Here is a 15,933-nt window from a genome sequence, read left to right on the forward strand (position 1 = left end):
AAGAAAATGTAAACCTAAACAAAACTATCTCTACTGTAAACACTTCACCCGAAATATGATTAAATATTAAAAACCTATGAATCATTTTGAATTATCATGCCCTTTTACATAACATATTACGACAAATCAAACTACCAAAATATGAATTAAGTCAAATGAACTACTCGAGACATGTAGGGATTAAAGCTAAAATGATAAAATGAATTACAAGGTCCTATTATTATCCTGCACGGAATTCATAAATATTATGACAAATCAAACCAACAACCAAAATGAACTGTTAATGCAATAATATAAATCAAACATTAAACCCAACTACCCTAATATGAATTAAAGTCAAAAGAAACTAATCGAGACACATCAGGGATTAAATCTAAAATTATAAAATTAATCAACAGGTCCGATTTCTATTATCCAGGACCAATTTGATGAATATTTTGACGAATCAAAACTATTAAACCAACAAACCAAAATGAACTGTTAATGCAATAATATTATTTAAACATTAAACCCAACTACCATAATATGAATTAAAGTCAAATGAACTAATCGTGGCACAATAGGGATTAAATCTAAAGTAAAATGAGGAGGGAAATAATATATATCTGACTGTATTATTTCAGATGTGATAAACAAGCAGACAGTATAATAAATTTTCATTTGACTGATCTTTGTAATCAGTTTCAAAAGCTACTTTTTAGACTAGTGTCTTGTCTTGTATCTAATCATTTTTTAAATCACATAAACAAACACAAATGCTTCTAATTTTTAAAATGTGGCTTCAGCATCGCTCAAACACATGAATAACTTGTTTAGGGGTAAAAGAGGGCGGTAAATGGAATAAATGGTCAGATTTTACATCTCCTCATGTTTAAGAGATTTAACAATGGTGTTGGGGGCATTCCAATCTTCATGTCTTGGATGAGGCCCCTCAGATACAAAGTAGTGTTCTCCAGTGTAGTTAAGACCCTCATGGAGTTCCCAGGTCCCAGCAATCATATTACAGGAGTGCACCTCAGTTATACCACACACTTCTTCCAAATTAAAGCAGTCCTCTGTGACCACATGCGCATCACCATCAAAATCCTCCCAATTGTAAAGATGAATTTCCCACTTGGCAAAAGATAAAAAAGAAGAAATAAAGGTTGTATTAGAGGTTCCAATAACATCAATTGTTCAAATATCATTAACAAGATTGTATACTCATTCAATTGTGTATGTGTAAACTTACTGAGGGAATCCTGCAGAAATTGAAGTTTTGGGGGAAATCTGAGTTTGGAAATTTAGGGTACTCTGATGTAGTTAAAACATGTACTGGACCTTTAAAGTCAGTCTCCTCATACACCTCCCAGATTCCACTCACACAGAGGGAATGACAACTCTTCAGGTGCTTTGTCAAATCTGAAATCTTATCCTCCTTACACTCATACTTCTCACCCTTGAAGTTCTCATCCTCATAGAAGGTGATCTAAGTTAGGAGATAATAAACTTCATTATATCTTTGACCTCAATGTTAATAAATCATTTGTATTTAAGCCAGTCATTAAGGAAGTTGTTGGAAGAGCTAAAATATCCAAATTGAACCAATATTTTTGGATGGGCAAATATTGTTAAAAAACAAAGAGACAGAAATTGAGTGAATGTAAAATTTCTGTGGAACTATACTAAATAGTAATTCATTGAAACAGCTTGAATTTTTTTTTACAGTTTGCAAGTGTGAGTTCTAGCCAGCAGTTTGTGACTGTAGCACAACTTAACAAGGCACCTTAAACCTAATTGTTCCCTGGGTGTTAGAGGAATAGCTGCCCAGATGTTTGTGTATGTGAGTTCACTATTCACACTGGGATGGGTTAAATGCAGAGGTCACATTTTAAGTATGTGTTGACTTCTAAGTTTTTGCTTTGATGTGCATTGTCAGCTGTGATGCCTTTTACTGAGAGTTGTATGATTTTCAAGATCATGTCCAATAAATTTAATTTACCACAGATGGACTTCAATTAAAATGTAAAAAAATCTCAGCAGCAACCAAGAGAAATGAGAAGCAGCTGAGCTAAATTTCAAGTGTTGTTGCAAAAGGTCTGGGATACTTGTGTAAATGTGATATTTCAGTTTTTCCTTTTAAATAAATGTACAGACATTCCTAAAATACTTTGATTATGAGGTACCGAGTGTAGATTAATGACAAAATAAAATAAATGTGAACAAATATAGTATCAGGCTGCATGCAACATATCAATATTAACTTATTTTTATGCACTGTATATACACGAGAAAGCACAAACAGCAGGCCAATTTTATATGTATTGGTAAAATAATAATGCAAAGACAATAGTAATAATTGTTCTAATAACTTGTAAATGCACATTTTTTAAATACAACAAAACCCCAGGTCTTAAATAAACACTGATTGGCGTTCATACTTCTCAAACACAAGGTTGCACTCTTTCTGGGCCAGTGCTTTTGAGCCCAAAGATTGTTTTTGCTGAACACAAAATAAGACAATGATCAATGAATTCCATGACAAAAAAATGGTGGAACTTAATGAATGACACAAACTGTTTGTTTACTATTATTTAAAAAAAATCTGAGTTTGCGTTCAGCCGAGTAAGGAAACTCAAATGGTTAAGAACAACATGAGGGTGAGTAAATGATGACGATTATCCTTTTAATTCAACACCAGGGATTTTACTATGTTATATCACAAGAAACATGTTTTACCTATTTCACATGCAATGACAAACAATGTTACATACAAATCATACTCACATGGCGAGGGAGTCCAAAATTTTCAATGCACCATATTTTAAAGCACTTTACAGCATCCTGCAGCTCCTTCTCATCCTGCAGCTTCTTCTCATCCTGCAGCTTCTTCTCATCCTGCAGCTTCTTCTCATCCTGCAGCTTCTTCTCATCCTGCAGCTTCTTCTCATCAGACTTCTTGTAGTACACCCTAACACACTGTTCCTTAAACTTCACTGCCTGTAGACTGGATACCTGATAATGGAAATAAAGTTATGTCACAGTTTTGTGCATTAAATAAAAAGATGCAGAATTGGAATAAAATGTATTATTTTGTGCCAGGAGCAAGGTCCTGCATTGGGTAAAATATCCCATTTTGTCCCCTTTTGTGTGGAAACAAAAGTCTTAATTTACATCTTAAAAAATATAATAATACAAAATGTCATAAAACATTATTTCTTAATGTTCTGTAAAAATATTGCTGTTGAAAACACAATTTACTTATTAGGTTTAGATATGTTTCATTACAAGTCACAATTATAGTGATATCATACTAGTATTTATCCTGCCTCTCCTCTATCATGACTTTACCGAGCGCCATGTTTTAATAAATGCAAATATTAGAATTCATGCAATTTGTGCATAAAACTATAATACTTAGGGTTTCTGTTGAGCAGTGGAGGCCAGTGACTGCTCATCCGAGAGGTGCTAATTGAAAATAAGTGTTTGGAGTGTCATGTGTGTTGCTTGTGTTTTCAAAATATGTATTTGTGAACCATGTGCATCATGTGTTTCGCCAAAACAAGTGCCTGCTGCACACGCGTCAAAACCGTTTATGATGAAAGAGATGCTCAAATTCACAAAATACATGCAAGACACTCCCTTAACAGTAAACTCTGATTACGCATGATGAGATTATGTGAGTATCTGACAAATGCGAGCGTCTCTTTTATCATAAACCCTTTAGACGCGTCTGCAGCAGGCACTTATTTTGACAAGACACTTGATGCACACAGGATGTCTCGATGCGCTGAACACATATTTTGAAAAAAGGAACCACAAACATGATGGGTTGTGACGAACTTCGCATCGAGCCCCCTTGAAAAAATAAGTCACTGGCCGCCACTGCTGTGAAGTGTACCTATTTGTTTTGGTTAAAACAAAATCAAAGCAAACAGTGAAGCTCAAAGTCTACACAGCAAAATCGCCAGAGTTAAATGAGCACAGCTGGGTGTATACTGTATATGACTTCATCTTACAGTGTTTAAAAGTAACACAGAAGCCGAGTCACATATACACCCAGCAGTGTTCATTTAACACTGGGGATTTGGCTGTGTGTAGACAAAGGATACCTGATACTTCTTGATATTAAAGGCATCATTTGGGTTCCTCTTGTTGTAGAAATAGACATTTTTAAAGAGGTCTTCCTGCTTCATGCCATGATCCATTTCAACCACCTGAATGAGAAGGAAATTGCCAATAATACAGTAACATACACTGTCGACATATATAAATATTCAAAGTAGATTTAGTTTTGATCATGACGTACATCAATTATGAAATTGGAAGCATCCAAGCATTTCAATTTGTTCAAAGTTGTCTCCCAGGTTTCCTCTAGTGTTTTCTGGATCTTCTAAGACATAAACACAATGTTTCATGTGCATGTGCAAAATGCATGTTTGTGCTGTATTGACTGAAAATAAATAGCACTGACATATCTTAGTATATAAACGCCATTTTTTTCCAGTGCCATATGTTTTTTGTAATGCTTGGGAAAAATAAAAGTACTTATATACACTGAAATTATAACTTGTAAAATTTACTTAAAAAATGAATAAATCAAATAAATTCTACTTATAATGCATAAAACATTTGTTAAATAATTAAGTAAATGTCACTAAATTAATTTTGTTTAGAAGTTAGATTTATTTTAATCGTTTTGGTAAAGTCTCTTATTTTTTGAATATAAGTCCTATTTGCCCATTGCTGTCCCTGAAAATATTAAATAAATCTTATTTACTGTTGTATGGTAGATTGTATTTACTGTTTGTTATTTTCTTTAACATATTTGTATGGACTTTGTGCTATAATGCCATTTATAACAATAAGACTAACCACTAAGTTCATTACTGCACTGAAAAACAGTTGACTTAACTCAAACCATTTAAGGAAACCGGTTGCCTTAAACCAGTTAAATTTAAGTACTGTGAACTAGTAGTGTGAAGTAGTGTGAACTTAAATATAAGTGCATAACTGCATATGACTCAATTTATTTAAGTTCACAGTACTCAAATGTATGTGTTTTAAAACTTAAATGCTTTAATGCAGCCGGTTTACTAAAATGGTATGAGTTGAGTTAACTTTTAGGTTTTACAGTGTGACAATAAGTCAATCATTGAATAAACGTGATTCTTCACAGAAACGCACACAAAACTGTGTTTTTGACATCCATTGCCAGCACTGTGGAGAGAAAAACAATAACATGTTCTGAACAGGGTTCATGTCAAGGAAAGACTGATTACCTGAATGGTGACTTCAAAAAATATATATAATTTACAACAAAACAACATCAATAATATAAGAGCTTAAACCTTTATGAAATTTTATTAACAAATATTTAAGTAGTTAAAGTTCTTATCAGTTCTTATTCTGTGAAAAAGCTTAAAAACTAAATATTCAGGCGCAAAAGATTGTGGGTATTCCTTACAACATGTGCAAATAAATTCAAGTTAATTTCACTTGAATGTTTTAGTTTAATGGATTTTATACGCTTAAAATAAATGAAGTCAGATTTTTGATTTGAGATTTTGATTAAAATGTACTTCATTATTTAAGGACTATCTGCAGTGACTATTAATCAGTTAAATAATACAATAAAATATATAATATGACTTACTATTCCCACACAGTTCATTTTTGTACATGAATTAATTTTGTATTTATTATCATTTTACTTAGAAATACTATGTAAAAATTATGAGGGTTAATGTAATATATTTTACTACACCAAAAAGTTTTTCAGTGTAACTAAGGCTTAATCTAAACTGAAAACCATAAATGCACAAAACAAACTTCTTCAGGAAGATAAAATTGGCCACACAAAACTTTTGACTGTTAATACAATTATTCTATGACTTTTAATGGACTGAATTGTACAGACACAAAAACAGATGTGTTAATTCTTCTTCTACCTGTAAGGTCTGTTGATTGTCAATTCTTGGAAGTCTGGCCTCTCCCACAAACTTTGGCAGGTTTCTTTTCACAATATCCTTAAGTATCTTTATGGAATCTTTTAGCTCATCATTAGTTGAGTACAAGATATCCTCAAAGATGTTATCTAAAAAAAAAATGAGAAGGTTATTTTGACTGAACTTTAGTGTTTGTCTTTTATATAAAACCTGATCACATCAAATAACTATTTGGTAGAAAAAACCCTGCAAATACCAAATAATTATTAACTGTGCTTATTGCGACTAGTACTACTTTTCAAACGTTTTGTACTATAATAGTGTAATGTTGGTTGCTACGCAAGCAGTCAGAGGCTCCAAGGATCCAAGTGCAGTTAGCACTACATCCGCCTGTGTAAGCTATACTATTAACACTTTTCTTGTTGCTTTAACACAAAATTCATATAATTAACAGAAATTTAAAATGCTTGAACTTCTTTTACACACAAGCTTAAACAAGACCAAAACAATAGCTTTCACACAGCATGTCAAAACAGATAACATTATGTGCTAAACCTTACTAGTCAAAGTAAACAGCTGTTTGTATGATGAATTGAAACACAAATATATACCCTTTATTTTATTCCATTGGGAATGAAAAACAACTTATTGTCCCAATGCAAATATATAAATCACAGCTGATTCTTATCTAAGAAACACACTCAGGTTCTTTCAATTGCACGACTATATGGTATACAATAGTGTAAAAGAAGACCTCTTCAGGTCGATTTTGTGGGGAAAATGAACAATATGAGCAACACAAAAAATAAGATATAAGTCTGCACAAGTCAGCGGAAGACCAAATGGGTATCAAGACCACCAGGATGCAATAGATGGTGCATTCACAGACATCACACCTGAACACTGTCAGGGGTGGATAAGACATGGCAAAAGATTCTTCCAAAGATGCCTTGACAGAGAAGATATCAGGTGTGATGTGAATGAGAACATGTGGACAAATAGAAACGCAATAGATTAGATTATGAGATTTTCTTTTTTGCTTTATTCTTCAGTGGTTTTTCGGTTTTTTATTTTTTATTTTTACTTAATTCTGTAAATGGAAGTAATATTGAATATGTTTGTTATCTTGCAGTAATGTCCTGTTGTAAATACTGTAAATGTCACGGTTGGTATTAACCGGATTGTGGAAAACTAAAGAAGACGAACCCAAACGCAAGATGTACAAAAATATAACTCTTTATTAACTGTAACTGAAACACCCACGAGGGGGTAAAAACAGAAGGGAACAAAAACACTGTGCTGGAACACAAAATAAAACTGAACACGAGAAAACTCGGATATGAAAACTGGTGACATAAACACAGTTTCTACAAACAACGCACGCACCCCACACAGAGAACACAAGGGCATTATATAGACAGCACATCAATGGGGAACAGGTGAACATAATTAATCACTTAAGACATGATTACATCAGGGAGTAGGGTAAAAGTGACAAGACACTGGGAATACGTGTTACACATACATGATGTGAAAACACACGTATTCCCACATAAAACAATGCTGCCCTGGTCCTGCCCTCTGGATAAAAACCAAGGTCAGGCAAGACCATGACAGCCACAAAACACTGGGAACACGTGTCACACAGATATGATGTGAACACACGTGTTCCCACGTACACACTGCTGCCTTGACCTTGCCCACAGAACAAAGACCTGAACCTATACTAAGGTCTGGCAAGATCACGACAGCAACAAGACACCGGGAACATGTGGAAGCCACACACACAATGTGATCCCACATGTCCCCACACAGAACATGATACTGCCACGGTCCTGTCAGATGCACTCAGACCTACATCTAGCACAGATGTCTGACAAGACCGTGACAGTAAAGTCTTTACTGCAGCAATTCTGTCTTGCAATTCTGCATGCATTTACTAAACCCAACTAAACAAAAATATAAACAAGTTTTCAAAAGAAACTGCAGTGCAAAACTCAGGACAGACTGACACATAAACTTATGCAGTTTTTGTTTTTCCATCTTATGTTTGTGTTTTTTTATGACATTGTGTTATGATTGACTAAATGTTTCTGTTGAAAGAGAACACGTGTTGGTAATTTGGCATAACTAGTTGATTCTGGGACATGTTTACAGTATTTTGGTTAACAGTGTGAGAGTTTGGTTTACAATTTGTGATTTTGAGCATGAAATTAATGATTTTGCAAGTTGTGTGTTTTAGGTGTGTTGCTGTGTTAAGAGTTTTGGAAACCCGCCAAAAGTAATGAAAAATCTGTCCCAGCAATCGCAAAAAACTGCAATGTAGCAGTAAATTCAAACACAAACAATCCGAACAGGACCTTGTAGACACGGACACAAACAGCGCATTACACCCAACAATCACAGACATCAGACAATGCACACACTAGGCTTAAATACACTGGGTAAAGAGGGATAACAAGAAACACCCGTGGAATGCTAGTGCTTTCCATATGACCAGATGGTGTAAGCACTGAGAAATGTAGGGATTTGTGTTTAGAGTTTTGAAGTAAAAGTTCACCAAATCTGACTCATGTGTTCAAAATGATTATGCTTCTTGAAAAATGGCGTTATGGTTTTGAAATTTTAGTTCAAAAGCCTGGTTGTAGTGTTTAAGCAATTGAGAAAAACTGTAAACATGTTTAATATTTACGTTCAGAAATCCTGATGTGTGTGGGTAATCACGAGGACAAATGCACGCATGCTCTTATTATCACGTGAAACAAAACAATATCCAATCAAAAAGCGAGATGATGGAAGATTGAAGCAGTCATGGCGCAGCACAAAGTGAAGTTGATGCAAAGTTGTACAGACCATGTTCCCGCTGTCTCCATGACTTCACCCAAACCCTTTTCTTTTATTCCTTGAATGTATGTGAAAATCATTCCAATCTTGGAGGGATGTGGATGGACACACATCTTTATAGTATTAGGTTAATCATGTAGAATATTGCACCTCTCAGAAAACGTACAAATAAAGATAATTTTCTGCCATGCTTATTCTGAAGTCTTGCGAGATTTCTGGTGGTCACATTCGAGACTGGTTGAAAATCTGTTTGTGTGTGGTGTGCTGTATTTGACACATCATTGGATTTTCTGTGAAACACCACACACCAGATTAAATCTAGGACTTTTTTATCCTAATGTTTGTGGTCTGTGATATTTTGAAAATCTTATATGTAAAAAATCTTTTGGTGTTACCTTTTCCTTGAGGAGCGAACCAATATATCCATGTAAATGTCAGCAGAAAGGCGTGTAAGGGACGCGGCCTACGTCCATTACGCATGTGATACTCTACAGCGATGCTTCAGTAACATTTAGTGAAGAGAAAGAATCTGAGCATATGCCTTCAGACGGACGTTATATAGCAGCAGAAGCCATGCCTATCTGCGTCTTCATGGCAGGCCTGGCATTGTTCTATAAAAAAGCTTCAGAAAATCAGAAGAGGGGAGGACCTTGCATAGCGTCAGCCTCTGACGCAATGTTGAGAGACCGTTCTCGAAAGGAAACTCAAAACTATGGATTAACACACTACTATGGGGTGGCTACCAGGCAGAAGCGGCCTTACCTATGTTTCAACCGTTTCAATTGAAACGGGCCCCGTCCTCCAAGGGGGGCCCCAGCCCCGGCGCAAGAACGTTAAAACGGGGGGCTATGATTCCTGCACGGGGGTGTCACGGTCCTGTCGGACATCCGTGCTGGATGTAGGTCTGAGTGCATCTGACAGGACCGTGGCAGTATCATGTTCTGTGTGGGGACATGTGGGATCACATTCTGTGTGTGGCTTCCACATGTTCCCGGTGTCTTGTTGCTGTCGTGATCTTGCCAGACCTTAGGATAGGTTCAGGTCTATGTTCTGTGGGCAAGGTCAGGGCAGCAGTGTGTGTACGTGGGAACACGTGTGTTCACATCATATCTGTGTGACACGTGTTCCCAGTGTTTTGTGGCTGTCATGGTCTTGCCTGACCTTGGTTATTATCCAGAGGGCAGGACCAGGGCAGCATTGTTTTATGTGGGAATACGTGTGTTTTCACATCATGTATGTGTAACACGTATTCCCAGTGTCTTGTCACTTTTACCCTACTCCCTTATGTAATCATGTCTTAAGTGATTAATTATGTTCACCTGTTCCCCATTGATGTGCTGTCTATATAATGCCCTTGTGTTCTCTGTGTGGTGTGCGTGCGTTGTTTGTAGACACTGTGTTTATGTCACCAGTTTCCCATCCAAGTTTTTCTCGTGTTCTGTTTTATTTTGTGTTTCAGCACAGTGTTTTTGTTCCCTTCTGTTTTTACCCCCTCGTGGGTGTTTTCAGTTTTGTAAATAAATCATAGTTATATTTTTGTACATCTTGCGTTTGGGTTCGTCTGTTACTTTTCCACAATCCGGTTAATACCAGCCGTGACAGGGGGAGCTCACAGTGTCAGTGCCAGTGGATGTTAAGCAATCAAATATCTTTCATTTTAAATAAATTAATTTCTGCTATTTATTTTCTTTCAGAAGTTAATACGCGCTTTAGCCTATGATAGAAATCGGATTATTAATATGAAATGAATGTATTTTATTTAGTCTACAATAAAACTGTAGAACTGGATTAATATTTATTATAGGCCATTTCAATTATGATTTTTAAAAGTCAATTCTTTCATTTCATCACAAATGGAGAGAATACCAATTGGAAGTACTCATCCCTATGTTCTATTCATTCCCTTCGAAGATCAGAGCTGTGCAGAGAGTTGCGCAATTGTGTCTCATTGTGTGACGGCTAAAATACACTTGGAGAATAGAGCATTGAAAACGACGGCATTTTAATTTTATCTGGAGTGAGATTTTAAGTTTAAGTTTCCCTTCCCGAAGTGCCCTTTAAGGGCGCAAAAACGCAGCTCTCTCTCATCAGGCTTGGCTGTGCAGAAGCAATTCTAGGTTTTTAATAATATGTTTTTTTTTTAGGGGCTGATTTCAATGGGTTTTTTTTATAATATGATTGGATTTTATACTAAACTTAATGCAGTATTTCATTGTATTAAAACTATGTGCAATAACATCTGTGTGCATTTACTGACTGCTTTTAATATATTTTGTGCATGACTGCATTTTCCTCTAATGCAACATCCACACCAAGTTCCATTAAATGAACATAATGACCAAGAACTTTAGATAAACAATGGGTGATTTTTTTTGGATAGGGAATCGTCTTGTTTTGCTTCCGCATCACAGTATGTAAACTGTTTTTTATAATAGTTTACTACATAGCATCGTCAGCTCTCGCTCAGATTTCAATTGAGCATGAGGTGATAAAATAGCTGGACAAAGATGAACTTATCAGGGCATTCTCAGCACTCAAACATAGAAGGGTTGATTTCTAAAAAGGGCTTAGGTGAAATCTACGCCCGCTGCCATGTCAACGGTACTGAAAAACGCAGAGCACATCGTTATTTAAAAGTTTGTTCAGTGTCAGTCAGACACTTTTTCTTCTTTGCTATTTGTTAAATAATTTAATTTAAGAATATGTTTGAGCTGTTTTTTAAAAAAAAAAATCAGCCCAGACAGCTGAAAATATACAGCGCAAATCAATTAAGCAGAGAAGTTTGCGTCCATGAAAGGGCAAGGATTATTCCAACTATAATTGTTTATAGTTTTAATTAAATAAGCTGGATAATTTCTGTTGAGCTGCCTGTTCGTAAAGCTGAAAGTGCACGTAATAAAATAATATACCATTGATGCAAACCAACAGGACTCCTGTCTTTTTTTGCTCTATTATGTTTTATGTGGGTAGGGCCCCTTATTAGTTATTGAAACGGGCCACCAGGTGCTTAAGGCCGCCTCTGCTACCAGGGCAGGGTTTAGAATAATTCAGAACTACCCAGCTAACAGAAAAACGTTCTAACAATGTTCTTTGAAAGTTCCCTACGTTCTCAAAAATGTTCTGCCAACAAAGTATCAATTTTTTATTGTTTTAAGAACATTTCTGTGTTGTCTGAACATTAGTGGAATGTTATATTCCACCGTTTTCAAACGTTACGACATTGTCATGTTTTAAGGTTCACACAATGTTTGTTTTAATTGGACTCTTTACCCTTGATGTTTTGTGCAGATTTTCTCTGGTTGCATTAACTTTGTGTGTATAAAACACATTTGTTATGCTAATGTAGAGTTAATAGTGCAATTTTGTGGGGATTGGTGCATAATGTAATGCAATCTAATTAATTGATTTACATTAACTAGGAATTTGCCAAAAGCCGAATACGTTATTCGGAAGGGCACAGATAATGGCTTCATAAAGAACAACAAATTCATCCGAATAACAAAAAAAATATTCGGCCTGACACAATCACATGTTTGCTGTAACAGTGTTAAATTATAAACCCTTAAAGCACAAATAATATGTGTGTGAAGTGAATGAGTGTAATCTATGAAATGACATAAATGACATTTTCTGTGCGTCTCTTAATTAGAAATCCGAGCTTTTTATATCAAAAACGCTGTTAATCTCAAACTTCTATTAAACCAACTGTAAAAATGGACCCTTTTCGTTTATTTTTTATTTTATTTAATTACACAAGACCAGAAAAGCTTGATAAATGCTGCACTCTGATAATAAAATATTCATTAATACACGGTTTTCCTGTTTACAAACATTAAAGAGTGCGCCCGCATCCTGGAGACAGAAAGCACGATTGTTGAGCTGGTTCGTTACTGCAACAACCTTAATTATTGAAGCTTTCTTTATTGTTTGTATAGAAATAAATCTTGATTTTAGTTGGATCTGTTTTTCTGTCTTTATTTTTGCAGTGTTACTGTGATGCAGTTACATGATAGAATTATAATGTTAGATTATATGCGTTTCAGATCTGTCAGTGATCGTGAGTCTTGTCGATCTTAATAACTTTTTAACATAAACCAGGTCCTGAACTTTATCTCTCTTAATAACTCTAAACATCAAGCAATCCTGCATTTTATTTTCAAATTCCTGCATGTTTTAAAACAGAAACCAAAATGTGGATGGACACGCATCTTTGTAGTATTAGGTTAAACATGTAGATCTTTACACCTCTCAGAAAACATACAAATAAAGATAATTTTATTCGGTATTAAGAGTATTGGGATAAATGTAGGCTATTTATTTTTTATGAAAATCTCCCTCTCATTTAGACAGCATGGGTCTCATGGAACTGTGCTGACAGACACAATTAACGTTTAAAGGTGATGTACAGTATTGTCCACGCTCTCAAGTTTGTTATTTTAACACTACAATACAGTGATGCATAGGCAGCACCTATAGGTGCAAACTGTAGGGGGCTTTGAAAATGAGAAGTTTTTCCATGAATAGGCTCTAAGGAACAAGACTCAAATTATTTATTTCATTATAATGAAAAGCAAGAATGCATTTAAAATGCCATTTTCATGTAATTTGACAAACTTCCGGTTTAAGACCCACCCACTTCTAGATCCATCCGAATACACATACAGATACAAATAATGACTTCGCTGCACACCCCTGTCATTAACCTGTGTGCTTGTGACACACAGACATGAAGAATCAGAGTATAAATCTCAACAATAGTGACAAAGAAAATAAAAAAAGTTAATAATTTGTCTATGCCGCAGTGCATGCTGGGAGTCCTGGATGAGATTTGTAATTTGTTGATACCCAGCATGCATTGCAGCATGAATTGTTTCATTTAATTGTCACCATTGTTGAGAATTTTAGAGGAATGTTACGTTTTATTAGCCTGGCTCCGCCCTCCTACATTCTTCTGCAGGTCCAATCAGCGAACAGCGGGTAGTGGCTAAGAATGCAGACGTTGAGGTCGTGTGCCAGACTGAGTGACATACGTCACAACCAAATGTTAGCGATTGGTTATGGCAGATTCAGAGTGACTCTGGGCAGATCCAATAGTTTTAAACTTCAACAGAGAACCCTCCTTAACGGAAGTAACACTTTGCAAGGGAGCGTGGCCAGACTCCCTGTACAAATGAAATAAATGTACGAGAGTCTGGTTGCATCAGGCTAACGTTTTATCATTCCACTTGCGGGAAAAATGCTTCTCGCTCTCAACTTTCAAATAATGCTACAATCTGAATGGATGGTCGCAAATGTGTTGGGGGGGCATGCTTGTGGCTCCAGTGCATCAAAACACTTTTTAGCTATGCCAAAATAATCCTAAACTCAGAAATGTGGAAAACTGTTCAACATTACTACAACCCCAAATCAGAAAAAGAGCCTCTCAGAGTGGCAGTGTCTCTCAGAAGTCAAGATGGGCAGAGAATCACCAATTCCCCCAATGCTGCAGCGAAAAATAATTTTCTGAGTTTCTCAGAGAAAAATTGCAAAGAGTTTGAGGTTATCATCATCTACAGTGCATAATATCATTCAAAGGTTTAGAAAATCTGGAACAATCTCTGTGCGTAAGGGTCAAGGCTGGAAAATCATACTGGATGCCCGTGATCTTTGGGCCCTTAGATGGCACTGCATCTGCTACTGTAATGGAAATCATAACATGGACTCAGGAATACTTCCAGAAAACATTGTCAGTGAACACAATCCACCGTGCCATTCGCCGTTGCCAGCTAAAACTCTATAGATCCCGAAGCACAGGTGTTTTCTCTGGGCAAGGCTCATTTAAAATGGACTTTGGCAAAGTGGAAAACTGTTCTGTGGTCAGACAATTCAAAATTTGAAGTTCTTTTTGAAAAACTGGGAGGCCATTTCATCCGGACTAAAGAGGACAATGACAACCCAAGTTGTTATTAGCGCTCATTTCAGAAACCTGCATCTCTGATGGTTTGGGGTTGCATGAGTACGTGTGGCATGGGCAGCTTACACATCTGGGAAGGCACCATCAATGCTGAAAGGTTTATCTATGTTATAGATTCATATTATCGAATTAAGACGTCGTATCTTTTAGGGAAGACCTTTCATTTTCCAACATGACAATCACAGACACCAAAGTGCATCAATTACAACATCATGGCTGTGTAGAAGAAGGATCTGAGTACTGAAATGGCCAGCCTGCAGTCCATAGAAAACATCATAAAGAGAAAGATGCGACAAAGACAACCTAAGATAGTTGAGCAACTAGAAGCCTGTTTTAGACCAGAATGGGACAACATTACTATTCTTAAACATTGGTCCTCTTCCAGCTGTTCCTTATGTGTACATTTAACTTTTCCGACTTCTTATTGCTGTCCCAACTTTTTTGGAATGTGTAGCTCTCATGAAATCCAAAATATTTGGCATGACATTTCAAAATGTCTCACTTTCAACATTTGATAGGTTATCTATATTCTACTGTGAATAAAATATAAAGTTTATGAGATTTGTAAATTATTCTGTTCCTTTTTTACTCACAATTTCTACAGCATTCCAACTTTTTCTGATTTGGGGTTATACATAGTTCACGAAATAGGTGTTTAAATGAACAATGAAACATGACATTGCCTTAACATTTGAAAAGTATTAAATGTAACATTCATCTAAATTCACATTACATTGCAAAGTATTACCAGTTATCAACTTTTGGATTACTCTTTTACTTTCCCCTTTTTGGACTGCCTTCATGTTACCTGGATTACTGGCTAGGTCTTTCTGCCACACAATTTGGATTTTTTTGTGTGCTTATTTGATAAACTTCCTGCACATGGACTGTAAAGTCTGTCTCCAAAAGCAATTCCTCACAAAACATTTAGTTTATAACTTAAATACATGTGTTTGATGCCTTACATTTTTGTACTTTCAGTTTCAGTAGGCTATTGTTCTGCTGACCTGTAAGTTTGGTGAACTCTGCCATGGCTCTATCCAGAGCTGTCTTGTCCGCTGATTCGCCTTTTGTAATCCTTGAGATTTTATCCCAAATATCAGTCCCCAAGCACGATTTTGTAATCTCCGAGAAATCAATTTTCACTTTAGCTTGTAGGGCTGTTGTGATCCTGATTAACAAAATGAAAAAGTATATACAATATAAACA

General features: G+C 35.9%; 1 protein-coding gene across 1 annotated transcript in view; it reads right to left on the reverse strand.

The window, feature by feature from the left end:
• Positions 1 to 548: 548 nt before the first annotated feature.
• LOC141349674 (uncharacterized) overlaps positions 549 to 15,933 on the reverse strand; it is a 36,764-nt gene continuing 21,379 nt past the window's right edge. Inside the window, exons 4-10 of the mRNA XM_073853299.1 lie at positions 15,732 to 15,895; positions 5,931 to 6,076; positions 4,289 to 4,363; positions 4,092 to 4,196; positions 2,767 to 2,994; positions 1,232 to 1,468; positions 549 to 1,113 (exon numbers count right to left, since the gene is read on the reverse strand). Of these exons, the coding sequence (XP_073709400.1) occupies positions 856 to 1,113; positions 1,232 to 1,468; positions 2,767 to 2,994; positions 4,092 to 4,196; positions 4,289 to 4,363; positions 5,931 to 6,076; positions 15,732 to 15,895 (1,213 nt within the window). The 3' untranslated portion in view covers positions 549 to 855. The remainder of the gene's footprint in view (positions 1,114 to 1,231; positions 1,469 to 2,766; positions 2,995 to 4,091; positions 4,197 to 4,288; positions 4,364 to 5,930; positions 6,077 to 15,731; positions 15,896 to 15,933) is intronic.

This window comes from Misgurnus anguillicaudatus, chromosome 15, assembly GCF_027580225.2.
Source record: "Misgurnus anguillicaudatus chromosome 15, ASM2758022v2, whole genome shotgun sequence".
Lineage (NCBI taxonomy): Eukaryota > Metazoa > Chordata > Actinopteri > Cypriniformes > Cobitidae > Misgurnus > Misgurnus anguillicaudatus.